Here is a 16,075-nt window from a genome sequence, read left to right as displayed (position 1 = left end):
ACTGCTTCCTGTGGTAAATGCGAACCGAGTAGACCCGTACCGTACCGGTACCAAGGTCACCAACCTCTATTCCCTAGTCTGTACCTCATTTGGGAGAGAGTCTGGAGAGCGGAGATAGATCTCTTTGCCTCTCAAGAATCGACCCACTGTCCCCTCTGGTTCTCCATAACTGGAGGCGAGGACCCACTGAGAATAGATGCCTTGGCCACAGGTGTGGTCATTCTCCATTGTGAAAGCTTGCTTCATTTTTGCAGGCCAAGACAAAGGTTATGCATCGTACCAATTCTGCTTTTTTGCCGAAGACTGTCTCGCATTTCATGTCTGTCTGAAGAACTGGAGGCTTTCCATCCACCTCCTTTCTAATCTGATAGAGAGTGGCAGCTCCATAAGCTTTGTCCTGTGTGGGCATTAGCATATTATGTTGACAGGACGAAAAGTTGGAGGCAGTCCGAACAGTTTTTTGTCGACTATGGGCTGTCCAAATGGATAACAGTGCCTATGATCAAGCCAACTTGCCCCCTCACTGCCCATTCCACCAGGGGCATGGCAACTTTGTGGGCTTTATTCCATATTCCACCTTTACTAGGTTCTACAGACTGAATGTCGTGAATCCACAAAAACCCTGATTTTAGAATTAGAGTATTATGTGCGGTATCCAGGTTGACCCTTACAACATAGACATAGAGGTGTGTTTCTCCCCTAGCTACTTCTTACTGGGGTTCCTAATGGTAATGCACAAGGTAGCCTTCAGCTTAGCCTTGCAGCATTCCAGTCGTTCTGTAACATTGCCCTGGTGACGGCTTGGGTACACTCTCCCATTAGGTAATGATTACATTTTGTACTTCAAAGGGAATGAATGTCAGGTTATTACAATAACCCTGGTTCCCTGAAATAGAAATGTAACCATTAAACTTCAAGGTCGCTGCATCCATGATTGCAACAGGCTTGAAGGAAAAATGATGCAGAGATCTGTGAGCACAGTACTTTTATGCCCTTGGGGACGAGTATGACTGCATCACAGGCTCAGCCGAGCAGCTTTGGTATATAATATTCAGGTTTCAGGGTCCTTAGGAGGTAAACACCCATTAGGTAGTGGTTACATTTCTGTTTCAGGGAACCAGGGTTAAGATAACAACATACCGCGTCTTGACTTTTCTAAGCAATTGTTTATTGTACATTCACATTCCATGTGAGAATGAAATTAAATAAAAAAATAAAGCTAAAAATACAAATTAAGTAATGTTCAGTTCTACCATTGATATAAGTCAGCATTGTTTGCAAATATGTAAGTAGCAAATTAATCATGTAACTTTCCTTTCCTCTGTGTATTAAGATAAACACATCTTTAGTCTCACCTAGTACTTTAAAAATAGCAACAGACTTGGTCAGTCTCCCTTATATGCACACATGTGAAAATAATAAAAAAAGTAGATATTCTTTTAATGTTTTTTTTAGCACACTGCATCTTCTGGAGTTCTGTTCTTCTTCTCTTTCAATATGTATTACCTACCGTAGCTGTTATTTCTTTAGGTGATTTATAGTTTCCTGCCAGAGCGGGGGTGTGGGTTAAAACCAAACTAGAACTGGAAAACAAACTGTTGTACAACTGTGCTCATCCAAATAATATCTGAAATAATAAGAGCTTACTCATTTCCTTACTGCTGGAAACTCCCACATAAGGTAAATTAAGAAAAATGTAATATACTGTGCTGTAAATTGTCTACTTTTTGTTTGTGTGTGTGTGTGCATGAGCGAGCGAGCGAGCGAGAGAGATAAGAAACGTGATTTGTTTTTTTCTCGTTCTCTTATTATCTTTTATCTTTTGCCATTTGCCTGTGATATTAGTTTGAGCTCATCTGTGCCCATATCTTTACGACTCATCGGTTTCATGTACTGGCCACTTGGGTAGTGCACTGCTTTTATCTTATCAGCCCTGAAATAATGCTTAAGTGGCATTCCCTGCTTTGTGTTCTGTGTTGCAGGCATCTTCAGATAGAGTACGAGCACCTGAAGGAGCAGCACTGTCTGAAAGGCGCCTCTTCCCTGCCCTCGTCCCCAGACTCGATGGCCTCTGGACAGCAGGGCAGCCCAGCGGAGGCAGAACTCCTGGCCGAGGCCAAACTCCTGCGGCAGCACAAGGGCAGGCTTGAGGCCAGGATGCAGATTCTGGAAGACCATAACAAGCAACTGGAGTCCCAGCTTCACAGGCTGAGGCAAATGCTGGAGCAGGTAGTTTCAACACACCCACAAACAGGCCTACAGCACATGCATTCCCAAGTTATTGAGTCTCTGAGTATGGGGATATAAGGAGGTGCTTCTACATCTGACTTTTTATATATGCCTACACATGTCACTTTTACATCTATAGAAACGCTTATCCAGTTCTGAGGAAACTTGGTGAGGACATTTTTTAGCAGACATTTTAAAGTTATTTAGTTATTGAGTAGTTATCTAGGTGGTAATGGTACTACTTTACAGAAGTAGATCAAATATCTCCACCTTCGCAGTCTCCAAATCTGTCCTATTTAACCTTTTGACTAGCACATACAAATATTTATGTTCCTGCTGGACCACTGTATAAATGGTCCTTTTGTCCTGTAATATTAATCTTTGTTAAAGCCTTTTACAAGTGCACAACATTAAATTGTTAAATACCAAAAATATTTAGGTTCCACACTTTTACAGCCTTTGTTTGTGTCCATGACAAGACCGCTAGTCATTGCTACATATTGTCAAATTATGAATTAGTTCCTTGTTATCAAAGTTTCCTCAATAAACTTGAAAAGTGATTAAAATAAACTTGTTGCAGAAAGGAACAACAAAGTAAAACTACAACTCCGACCTTACAAAGACACAAGTATAGGAGTTATTTATTATGTTTGGTATTCCTTGTTTCATGGAGCCACACTAATGACTTTCTGATTCAATTTTAGCCCACACAGGTATTATGGTAATGACAGTTTTTTAAGGTTCATTACTGCAGCATTTTACTTTCCTGCAACATGCATAATTTTTACCTTCAAGGTCCCATTAAATATGCACTTTACAGCATGTAAATGGCACCCTCAAGCTTGTCAACAATCTGTTTGTTGACTGACTATTTTAAGCATGGCTTGAAGTCCAATCAGAAGGATGGTGTTTATAAAAACAATTTAACTACACTTGCAAATGCAGCATACAAATTCACAAATGAAGAGGAAAGTGATTATTTCCTCATATGATATACGTTTGGAGTTGTTTTGGACGACACATGTTGCAATTAATCTTAACTGTATGGCCGACTTATGGGGTCAATTTCTTGCAGGAAACTAGTCATGTTGTTATTTGCTATAATGAATTTTCCAGTCGTATAAGTGAATGCTTACTACTCAATATTGTTGAAACTGACACCTTAATAAGTGACAGAGAAATAAAGAGTAAAACCTCAGGCAAGCATAACCCTACTTAATTTATGTGCCTTATCCTATCCCCTTAACAGGAAGTCAGAGTCCAAGATCCTGCTAACATACTGTTAAACTAAAATCAGCAGTGAAGATAGTCTCAGGTGCTGGTTATGGCTTGCGGTCAATAGGTAGCAATTCAATAACATATTGTCCCCTGATTTTAAATATTCCGTTGCTTCAAGCTGAGGTAAAATTTCAGAGGGAGTTCTGCTATATTTACATCTCAGCCTATGTTAACAAGTGATATAGTCGTGCTAATATAATTGGCGGTTTGTGGTTTATGTGATGGATGCTGCCTCACGTGTGTGGAAATGTTATTTTCTCATTAGTTGTCATCGTGGTGCTGAACGGACTATTAAAATCTAAAGAGTTTGGGTAGAGGCATTTGGCTTGCCTTTACGTCTACTTGTAGAGTAGCTTCGTCCTTATGTGAAGGACTTTGTTGGTAAAATAGCAAATCTAAGGATCAGTTAACCAGCTCTATACTTTGCAAAGGAAAATGGTATGTATTTTCTGCAGTAAAGGTCACAAAAATATTACCTCTTTGAATGAGATTCTATATTCTGCTCCATAGACCACCTTTAACGGATTCAGGGTCACGAGAATTAAGCCGTTATCCTACTAAAAGACAAACACAGACATTAAGGTTGGCTGTGCTGACATGAATATTTTTGTATTCATTCTGCAGCTGTATATTTCAACACATTTAAGCCACTGTTCAGTATTATGGTTTCTGACGAACAGTCTTGTATTGTATGCCTACATTGTTGTAATTTACATAATGGAGCACATAGTTGCTGTTTTCATAATTCAACGGTGTTGCCTTTATTTTTTTTTTATTTTTTTTTTCCAGCCTGAAACAGATTTCCAAATAAATGGAGTTTCGTCGTGTACTCCCCTTGAGCATTCATTCACGAGCAACTCTGTGAATCAGGATGTTGGCTCACACATGGATCATGCAGGTCAGACCAAGCTTCTTGAGTATTCATACAGTACATATACATGTCATAGTTCATACAGTGCATATCATAGTTCATACAGTACATATACATGTCATAGTGTAATGGTGCGTGCATTCTATTTCTTGGGTTAGCTTTTCTGAATGATCACTAATGTCCCTTATACTGTAGGTTGTATGTAATTTAAATCTTTGTAAAAAACATAAATGGTTTAATATTTTCTTAGATTACTTGATTCTTCATGTATACTAATAATTTATTATTATGATTATGATTATTATTATTATTATTATTATTAGTATAGTTGTTATTTCCCAGTAATCGGCTGCATTGAAATGTTTTGGAGGTGCATTGTGCATTCATCACGTATTTTCTCAAAGTCTTTTGTGTTGAATTCGCTCTCTTTGTTGTCATGGTTACAGATGACTTGTTAGTCCTTTCACACAACACTGGCACAGACTTGGCAGATGTCATGGAGCAAATCAATAACACCTTTCCTGCATGTATGAGTAAGTTCAGTCCTTTTTGTTATTAAATGGGACAACATTTTTTTTCTTTTTTTTTATTCAGTATCAGCAGTCCCACCTTGCACCACGTAGAGCTTGTCTACAGAAAGTTCTAAACATTTTCTCAATTCAAAGAAAAAAATGTGTTGGCTTTTGTGCTTCACTTGAAGAACTGGTGTTTTTATACAGTTTTTTAATGGATTTATTTATTCTTCATGCTCAGTCTATTGTATTGAACAACCCATCTCCAAGGTTTGTCCACAGGTGTGGAAAGACTGCATAGCTGGTGTTTTGAGCATTGTACAGCTATGGCCAGCAGTTTTGCATCACCCTTTAGAATTAAATAATTTTGCTTCATAATGAAATTTGCTGAGTAATGCTACATGAACATATTCATTTGCATACCGCTTTGTAGCTTTCCATGTACTTAATGAAATAAAACGTGTTATGCTGTGTTTCATTACAAGTGAAAAGTTGCAGCTAACAATGACTTATACAGCACTTGCAGTACAACTGTAAAAGCTCACTCACAAAATTGAACAGCCACTTCAGTATTTGCAAATGACAATAAATCTTCAGTCACAAAATTTAACAGTAAGTACAGTACTTGCATCATGGCCCACAGTCTTCTTTCCCATTGCTAACAATAGTAACAGGAAAGAAGATCACTGATTTGGCTACAGAGGATGACAAGGCATACCAATCTCCCACTAGCAAAAAACAATGTGAGAGTGACGTTTCAGTTCATTTTTCAGCATTATTTTGCAACGAAATTATATATAAATAATAAAAAATTGTAGTCACAGAAAACGTTGCGACAGCTATAAAAACTTTTGTGTTAAAAGTTACAGTTTTTGCAACAAATTCACGGCCTGCGATTTTCTTACAGCCTTGAGGATAATGTCTCAGTCCTTAAATTCTAGGTGATGCCTAACTTTTAGCCATAGATGTACAGTTCTATCCTGGTTTTTGTTTATTTGTTTTTTTGCTTTTAGTAACCCACTTGCAACCGCACCGGGTTAGTATAAAAGACCAGCATTCAGACGATACAACGTACCAAATTATATGGATCAGTGTGTTGGAGCTACTAAATACACATACCCTGGTCATCTCGAAATGCAGTATTGAGAGGTCATCTGTGTTCAGGTCACCTGTACATTGTAAATACAAGTTTTTAGATACATTGTAGAAGTAGCTTGCTAATTATGCTTCTTTTTGTAAGGAGACATATGTTTTAATCTTTCTAAATTCAGAATTGTTGCGGCATAAATGATTGCTGTAATGAATTAACCTTTTTTGCATCACTAAGTGTGATTAACGGAGAGCCATTCGTAATAGGAAGCTGTTAAAGAGAAACATTTCTGATGGGGCAAAGTGATCCTCACACACAGAGTCTTTAATACACATTTAAAGCAGCAGAAGGGCAAAGTGAACCAATTATCTAAAAAATATTTTGTCATGGGGTATTTGTTCCATTAGCTACTGTATTGAAGTGCTAAAAGTATCTTTTAAAATGCCTACACTGAATAAATAGCAGATCACCAATGTTTATGTGCAATCCATTTTAGGTTAAGCACTTTTGTACTGTTGTTGTACTTTTTAATTCATCATACGTAAAGCGTTTTTACATATTAATAAATTATGACAGGTACCATACTTTCTAAATCAGCATTTTATTAAGGTACAGGCCTGAAGAGTCAGTGCAGGATTTATTATTGCACACAGCTGTGGTGTGAGCTCTCTGAGACGAGGTCCCAAAGCGGCAGTAATTAATGAGCAATGTGTAGCGATTTATCATTACTGCACTTGGAAGACTTTGAGCTGAACCATGTGTTCCTGCCTAATAAGGTATAACTGCTTTGGTTAAAGCATTAGGGGAAAAAAATTCTTTTTTTTTTTTTTTTTTTAAATAATGCTTGAGAAATCATTGAGAAAATCTTGCACTTTGAAAAAAAAAATGTTTCAGTTAATGTATATGATGCTAACAACACCTTAAATGAATTACCTAAATCGCCAGAATAGATTTTGTAAACAAGGAAAAACACATACTTTTAACTTGTATGTTAAAGACTTTTATGCAGAAATTATTCATCCTAAAGGGCAATCATTAATATTCTTTTTTTCTTTCATGTTTTATTAAAATGAAGCAACAGCAGGCCTTGCTCCAAAAGAGCAGGTAAGTTTTAGATTTTAAAAAATTGAGTAGAAAAGTTAGAAATGTAATTTCTAAAGTAAACCACTTTACTTCTAATGAAAACATTTGTTTTAAACTGGGAGCCATATTTATTATCTGAGTAATTTTGAACAATAATTTGACTGCATCACTAATAATAAGGCTTGTTTAATTGCTTTTCCTTGGCCACCAGCAGTGGTTCTGGAACCATTTTTATTGTGAGGTTGCTGAAAGCCATTGAATAATAATACTTGTAACCCCTGTATAATAAAACAAAGCCAGGATCAACACCGGCTTATCTATTTTAAGTTAAAAAAAAAAAAAAAAAAAAAAAGTAACCACAGTCCATTCTACAGTGTTAACCACATGGTTACCATAAAACGTTTAGAGAAAACTGTAGTGTATACTGTTATAATAAACTTTAAATACTGCAATTTAGAAATGTTTACTGGTAAAAAACAGGTTGAACAGTTGTATTTTATTTACAGTAGTTGTTGTAGACAATGACAGTCATAAGGGTCCAAAGGTTGACTTGCACCCCAGTGTTATTTATGCTGATGAATTTTATCATGTTGGAGTGCACATGTAGTGCATCCGGAATATCTGGATGTTTTTAGTATTGCTCCATAAAGCAGCACCCTCAGTTAGCAGCATTTGTGACGAGCGGATTTTAGCGTCTGGTTAGCAACTGTTATTGGGACATAACTGTTCTACTGTATACAAGCGTCTAATGTGTTCCAACTACTAACCGCCTCTCGTGAGATTGCAGCCGTGCGATTTATTAAATATCTCATGCCTGTTTGTCTTTATTGTTTGTGTTCAAAAGCAATGTAAAAAGACGCAGTGCAGTGCACACACAGCTCATAAGTTTCACGAAACTAACAGAATTTGTCATTTCACCAGCAGGGGCACAGCACCGCAACCCCAGCACCCCCCAGCCACCAGTGATAGTCCAGGTAAATGACATTCTGTAATGAAAATATGAATTCAGAATTCACTGGCTAATGCAAGCTTGTATTTTCATGTTTTCTTTCCTCTTTTTTTCTCTCTCTCTCTCAACATTTCTAGTTTATAGATCTTTTCTATAGCAATGTGTAAATACACATTTCTTGGTAATTTTTTAATGAAAATGCCCCTTGCTTTATTGATGATCTGGCTTTAATAACTTTACAATCACAAAAAAAAGTACAAGTAAATTAGCCCTCAACTTCTATTCAGCAATTTAATTAAATTATGGTCAGCGTCAGATTTATTTCCTCTTAATATATTGCCCTATTAGAGACAGAAAAAGTCCAAGGTAGCTATTAATGTTGAATCTGCAAACTGCGGACGGTTTATCTTTTCTCATTAAAAGATACTGCATTGGATTCCAGAGACTAATGAAAAAAAAAATGTAATTTCCAGTTATGTATTTGACCCATATATATTCCACCTGTGTCCTTGTATCAGTTTTAGCAGGTTGCTGTTAAAAAAATGAAACTTTAAGAAGAAATGTATAACCCTTGTCATTGAAATTTCTCAAAGAATTTTACTAGTTTCTTTTTAGTACTTATACTAACAGCGCCTTACAGAACAGTATTTATTAATTCACCAGGATGCTCTTTCCAATGATAACCACAGGTTGCAGGGTTCTGAAAAAGCTGTGGGGAATTCAGACTTACAGTTGGTGGTAATAATGATGTTTTAGTTTTTTTCCTTCCATCTGTTTAGGTTATGTGAAGTAGTAGCCATTTAGAAGTGGAACACAAGGCACACCCCCCAATGAACGACCCACTTTTATAAAGACCAGATATATTTGCGAGTAATGGAGACTGCAATGAAACTTCTGGCTCACAAGCTACAGACTTAAGTGAACTTAAGTCGAAGGAGTGAACTACTGAAGACCCAAAGACAAGAACCAGGACCAGAGAATTTTATATTTTGTCTTTCTTGTACTATGCAATTGTACATTTATGAACTGTAGATTCCGAGTTGGTTAAGCATTTGTTTGTAATTTGTATAAATATGCAGCAGTTGGGGGAGGGGGCTTTATATATGCCTTTTTGCTATACTGAGTATGGTTTAGATACTGTATATTGGGTATTAAGCTTACATTTATACATTCTTCAGCCCTGTTGAAATGTCTTTCTTTCACTTCAAACATTATTACCTTTTAGACAATTAAAAAGACAGTGTTCTTAAAAACTGCAAAGGTTCTAGGGGGAAAAAACATTTGAAGAGACTGATTGATTTTTATATATATATATATATATATATATATATATATATATATATATATATATATATGTATATGTGTGTGTGTGTATATACATATACAGTAGTCCATCACGTATCCGACTGCGGTGGGACCAGAGTAAGGGCAGATATATAAAAAGGCAGATAAATGAATCCTGTTTGAATTAGCATTATACACAGTTGTAACAATTACTATATTCACACAATTATTGTTTTGAAATTCAGTTTTTATTAGGGCGCTCCCCTAAATCCCTTGTTAAAAAGAAACAGGGTTTTAATGCTTGTGACAGGGTAGCAGTCTGCCGTGTGGGTGTGTGCGTTCACTGCTGAGTGACAGGCAGGAGATCGAGACGGAGGTTGAAGTTGATAAGCCCTGCTGACGAACAGGATTTATTTACATATCAACACACTGAACAGCTAACGTGACACTACCAGCAATGGCAGCGCACAGAGTACATACAACACAGTGTACGAAAACCTTAATGGGATCTACAGTCTCGGAACTAATCTTCTCTGTTCAATAATAAACGAACTATGGCTACTCCCGGCTGTTGGCAGTTTCGGCTTACTCACTCTTCGGTATCCAATCCAGGTTGTGGGTCTCTCTCTCTCTAACATGCACACACACACACGCACATCTGGGAATTTCAGCTTCTAGCCCAGTTGACTTTGGTTTTTCCAGCAGCCCTGAGGTGAATAAATAAAACCTTTTTATACCTGATGCCCCCCCTGGAACACACCTACCTGCTGATTAGATTACATGTCTGGTAATTGCACACAGCAGGCAGGCTCTCCCAGGAGCGTCAGGTACTTCATTCATTAATTACAATACATACACACTATTTACAATATACATTTATACAAAAAAATGATATGTTCAAGGCTCCTGCCTTGCCACAGTGCTGTATACACTTACATTAGGGTTGGGTAATTTACACATAGCAAAAATGCATAGGTTTACAGGAAAAGAAAAAAAAAAAAAACTTCAAATTGTAAGCACAACTCGCTTTCTCTTTCCTGTAGCCATTTTGCATTAGCGCTGTACATGTGGGTAACGTTGCTGAAGAGCTTGATTATGGCGTATAAATGGTTAGGGTGGATATGTGACGGGCAGACACACGATAGATTACTGTGTGTGTGTGTGTGTGTGTGTGTGTGTGTATATATATATATATATAAATATATATATATATATATATATATAAAAATACAAAACAATGGTGTGCTCAATGGTGTGCTGTTGTGTATTTGTATGTTATCTGTTGTGCCAGAATTGCTGTTGTCGGTTCAGCCATTTGTCTCCTCTCTCTCTCTCTCTCTCTCTCTCTCTCTCTCTCTCTCTCTCTCTCTCTCTCTCTCTCTCTATATATATATATATATATATATATATATATATATATATATATATATATATATATATATATATATATATATACACACACACACACACACACACACACAAATTAGTCTTAAAATTCAAAGGTTTAGAGCACAGCAGTTAAGACAGAAGAGCAGTAAGTATTTATTGGCTGGTGAAATACAATTCACAGTAGGTCCAGTGTTTTGTGATTCCAACTATTTTTACAAAACAAACATTAAACTTGAAGCTACAGTGTGCAAAAAAAAAGCACATCATGAAAAACCACATTTATGGTGAAAAACGCTAGAATAAAGTCGCTGCATTTAAAAAAAGTACATAAACACGTGCAATTTTGGGACAACTAAAATAAATGGCTTTATGTCATCTTGTAAGTAAGAAATTGGAATGTCCAGTATGAAAACACAACATGAAATCGTAAATCAATGTAGCATCCAAAGTAACACTATAGTATTAAAATGTTGAATACAAAAAAATACCTGAGTTACAAGCTCTTGCTGTGTCAAAAAGAGCAACTACTTCCAGACAGTTTTTTTCTATTCCTGTGAGCTGTGATATTTCCCATCAGGCATTATATGCGCATGGTTATTAAAAACCAGAAATTAATGGTGAACATCTTACTTTCAGGTAAAAGTTTGGGGGGGGGGGTATTTTATTTTTCTTAAAAACTTATTGAATAAATAAAAAGATGTGAAACAGGCTCTTTCAATTCTGGCTGTGCCTATAAAAATATAATTCCAGTGTAAACCAGAGATTTGAATACCATAGGGACATTAATACAGAATACATGCATTTTTGGCATGAACTTTCAAGGCCTAAGATGATTTTATGTGTTATATGTCGTTTTTAATCAGAAGAAAGCTATGACTGCCTTTCTACCTCAGACACAATCCCATTAGTATTGTGGTTTCTATTTTGTTGACTGGTCTTTCACAAAACACATACAGGCTGTTTGACAGGCGCATGATCAGAAGAAAAACACCCATATAGGTATCCAAGGTTTACTGAGTATAAAATTCACTTTGACTTTTGACATTTTCTTGACAATGTATGCGATGTGTTCTGTGCTATTCTATCATATAATGACAAGTTATTGCTCTCTCCGTCAAGTGTGCCCTTGGGTGATGATACAGTAAACTTTATACAAGGATCTTTGCCATCTTGAGGTATATAGTGTACACTGACCACAATACATCCAATATGGCTACATATGTTTATTCCAAATTGTGTGTGTGTGTGTATATCTTGATACCTGTGTTTGCATTTTGTGATTTACATTTTTTGTAATTTATTTTTTATAAAGGTAACACATTGACTTTGTACAGAATAGTGAAGGTTGAGTAATTCTTGCAGCCCTCGACTAAAAAATCTATTTAATTTCTTATTTATTCTGAGGATGGCTAGAATGCAGTTACAGTGAGCTGTATTATGTCAGTGCTGACATCCATTATCATAAAGGTAATGGTGGCAGTGGAACCCATAATGGCTTACACCTGACACAAATGGAATGTCCATTAGCAGCGAGGTAATATCACAATTAATCAGATGTTAACTGAAGTGGAAAAAAATGTAGTCTGCCATTATAATAATTTAGTATTAAAGCCACTTAGCAGCAACTAAAAGACAGAAATGAGTAATGAAGTATAATTAAAGAACAAGTCAATGTGTTTCATAGGAATCATTTTCAGTTTTCATAATAGAATACTTAAAAAGAATACATTTGCCACATCACAAATAGCAAGTCAAACTTTCACATAACCTGAGAAACTAATGTAATAAGTGGGCCTCAATGGGACTGGCCTACTGTAATGTTCAGTATGAACATCTACTGATACCCAGCATATTGGGATTTGGGGTAGGGTAAGAGCAGGAATAGCAGATATGAAGGTGGATGACTGCAGTTCATAGCTGCACACTTATTAACTAATTAAACAATCCCTGCACTCAAGCAGAGCTATCACAGAGTACAACCTGCTACTCCCAGTCCTGTACCTAAACTAAATCAATCAATACCTGGCCACATTCTGCACATGGATCTGTAGGATTGGGGATCTCCAGGACCAGGGTTGGAGATCCAGCTCTATAGATCACTTTAATATTTAGTCTTAATTCCCACCATGTCCTTACTTCAAGAATTGAACCAATCAAACCTTTTACCACATCCTAAAGCATTATGGCTTTTACACCTGTAATGGAACAGCTCTCCAGGATCGGAAGGAAATGTTTTCTAACCCCAAAAGGGTTTCTAATCCTAATGAAATACTGACTATCTGGCATCACCTTGTTAGCCAACATTGTGTGTATGGTAGAGTATTGACACGGTCATCCTACAGTATGAAGTATCCTACTTTCCCAGCGCTGTCAAGCATGAGACGGTAATGCCCACTAAACTTCTCAAATTCTGCATTACATATGGCTATTTTTAGCAGCCTAAATGCCAGTAATATTATTTAAATATGTATAAAGATTTGAATGATGGCCATTGTTTGGAATAATAGTAGTCTCACATTTCAGTATGAGTTCTTTCATGCTACATATTTTACATACAAAATACATGCAGGAATACATTTTTGTTTTGTTTTACACAGAATTACTCCAAAGTAATCTGGACAGAAGGATATACGGAAAACAAAAAAAAAATAGATATGGTACAATAGACTCTTCCTTATTCCAGACCCTGGTTGTCCAAAATTACCTAATGTTTAACCTGAACCATTACAGTATGTTATAATGAGTGGCCTGTACTGTATAGTACATTGCATGTGATCATCTGTAAATAATAAATACATAAATAAATAAATGGTTTTCTCTGTATTCTAATGGTTGATGGAATATGAAAGGGGATGAAAACCATAAAAGATCAGACAAGGAATTGTTAGTGTGGTACAGATTCTGATAAGTACTAAGAATATATCACAGTATATGAACAGGACCTGGTCCCAAACGGTTTGGATTTGGGAGAGTCTACTCTAGAGGAAAACAATACTACATTGCAATCTAAAACCATGAATGCATTATAGTACAAAGCTAAGCAAAGTAAATAATGTCTGTCACACTTTTTTTTTTCACCTGTATATGACATGTTTCAGAAATAATATAGTGAATGTGCTGCACTGTCAAATGTTTTACGTTCAATGTTTCTCATATTGCTAAGACTTTAAGAGCAAACATCATCAAGGTAACATGACAGTTAAGAAAGGGATAACACGACGGGGCGTGGGTTGTGTTGCATTAACATACGGCTGTGGTGGGGTTGTGGTTTATACCAACAAAGCTGTATGTTAATGCAACACAACCTGCAAGCCCTGGAGTGTGTTACCCCGCTTATAAAACAGACACAATAATACATAGAAAAACAAACTTTTTTTATATTTAAAAAAAAAATTAAAATTAAAAAATGTTATTGTATAGTCTTCTGCTTTGGAGGAAAAATAGTTCATAGACACGGTTAAACTGGAGATTTTCAACATTTCCAATAATAAATACAATAACAGAATAATATTTTATCCCAGCAGGGATCTAATGAATTTAATCAAACTTTTGAAACATAGATATCAAACAAAATCACAGAAAATGTGAACAAAAATACAGATCAAAGAATCATGACAAGTTTTCAGTGTAAAACGTGACACACTGTCAAAATGAAAACATTACAAAATTAGTATCGGGTATGACGTCCCTAAGCATTAACACAATCCTTCCAGCGTTGACGCATAGACCTGATCAGCCTCTGGATAGACTGCTGAGGGATGTTCCGCCACTTTTCCTGTGCAGCTGCAGCCAGGTGGTGAAGCTTGGCTGGTCGCGGTTGTCTCCTGTGGATGGCACTGGCAATTTGGTCCCCCAGATGTTCTATTGGACTTGGGTCAGGAGAAAAAGCTGGCCACAGCAAGACCTGGATATTGTTTTCTTGAAGTCTTGCAATTGTAATCCTAGCACTGTGTGGTCTTGCATTGTCCTGCTGGAAAATTGACACTCCTGGATTGGTTCGCAGGAACAGAAAAACTGTTGCCTCAAGGACTTCGTCAATGCATTGCTGAGCAGTAAGGCTGCCTTCAATCTGCACTTCTTGTGTTAAAGGTGATTCCTCCCCAAATCATCACATTTCTACCGCCCTACCGGTTGACCACGTTGTCTTCTGTCAGGTCTGTCAAAGGCAAAACAGCATTCATCTGTAAATTAATTCACTCCACCACTCACTGCTGCCACCTCAGATGTTCTCTGGACCACAGAAGACGGTGATTTTGTGTCCCAGCTGAAAACATGTTATCCCTGAACGGCCTGTGAGCATGCAAATCATTTTCATGCAGACAGCAAGCTACAGTCTTGCATGGGTTTAGTCTTCCTGGAATTTCTGAAAATGATTACGCAGATGGATCAGTCAAATGTGACGGTCCTGGGCCGGTGCGGTGACCTTCTGCCTTCCAGGACATGGCCTCTCTCACAGAGCTGGTTTCCTTGTTTCCCCGGACTAGCCTGCTGATTGTTGAAGCAGAACATATCATTCTCCAGGCAACTTCTCTCACAGACAGGCCACCTTCAATTATGTCGGTAGCAGTCAGGCGATCTTCATTACTCAAGCGGGCATGGTCATATCTTTTGCTGTTCTTGCGTTCTTTTCAGATAGCTATTTATACAGATTCTTAATCAACTCATTTTGCTAATTTTAACTCAACTCAAATACCAAACACTAAGCACCTGGCATTTTTATGAAATCACATGACTTGGGCTCAGTATTTTGTTATCCCAAGGAACACTACTACTAAAGCAATCAGCAAACCTATCTGCTCACTATTTAAAATGTGAATGACATTATGTACATGCCTAATGAGTTATTGATGTAAAACTTAGACTGTTGCATTTTCATTGTGCATCAATATATTTCAGTGATTTTAGGATTTGTACTTATCTCTGAATTCATCCAGTTTCTGAGTACAGAATTAACAGGGGTAAGAACTGTTTTCATGTCATAATAATAGGTCATTGTTATAAATATTTAAAAATGGTATGGTAATTTAACTTTTTGTCATTACTTTTTTCCAGATTGTTTAAAATAAATGTTGCTATATTTTTTTTTCAGATGCGTGTATACAAATCATTCTCCATAATGACAACCCATAACTGTGAAGATATCTTTATCTCACCATGACAACTTAAGAATCCAAATATAGCTGCCCTGAACCTCGGAAACTGTCTGCTGCTGTCTTCCCCCACAGTAAGAAGCCTTGGTGTACTTCTTGACAGCAACCTCTCCTTTGATGCCTACATCTCATCTGTGATCAAACTTCCTTTTACCATCTTCGAAACATCTCTAAAGTCCGTCCCTACTTTTTCTTCCCGGAATGCGGATACTCTCTCACATCGGTTTTGAGGAATTTTGG

The 16,075-nt window shown here is 36.9% G+C and overlaps 1 protein-coding gene across 5 annotated transcripts in view; it reads left to right on the top strand.

Annotated features, from left to right (window-relative positions):
* Positions 1–9,376, top strand: part of LOC121316956 (utrophin-like) — a 224,518-nt gene extending 215,142 nt beyond the window's left edge. For 3 of the 5 annotated variants that reach the window (XM_041252376.1, XM_041252375.1, XM_041252374.1), the window contains 6 exons: positions 1,983–2,229; positions 4,297–4,405; positions 4,825–4,911; positions 7,056–7,084; positions 7,985–8,037; positions 8,792–9,376. In XM_041252376.1, the coding sequence (XP_041108310.1) occupies positions 1,983–2,229; positions 4,297–4,405; positions 4,825–4,911; positions 7,056–7,084; positions 7,985–8,029 (517 nt within the window). In that variant the 3' untranslated portion in view covers positions 8,030–8,037; positions 8,792–9,376. The remainder of the gene's footprint in view (positions 1–1,982; positions 2,230–4,296; positions 4,406–4,824; positions 4,912–7,055; positions 7,085–7,984; positions 8,038–8,791) is intronic. The other 2 variants (XM_041252378.1, XM_041252377.1) reach the window with 1 other exon arrangement.
* Positions 9,377–16,075: the final 6,699 nt, after the last annotated feature.

This window comes from Polyodon spathula, chromosome 6 (assembly GCF_017654505.1).
Source record: "Polyodon spathula isolate WHYD16114869_AA chromosome 6, ASM1765450v1, whole genome shotgun sequence".
NCBI lineage: Eukaryota > Metazoa > Chordata > Actinopteri > Acipenseriformes > Polyodontidae > Polyodon > Polyodon spathula.
The sequence above is the reverse complement of the archived record's forward strand: the minus strand, read 5'-3'. Positions and strand labels throughout refer to the sequence as shown.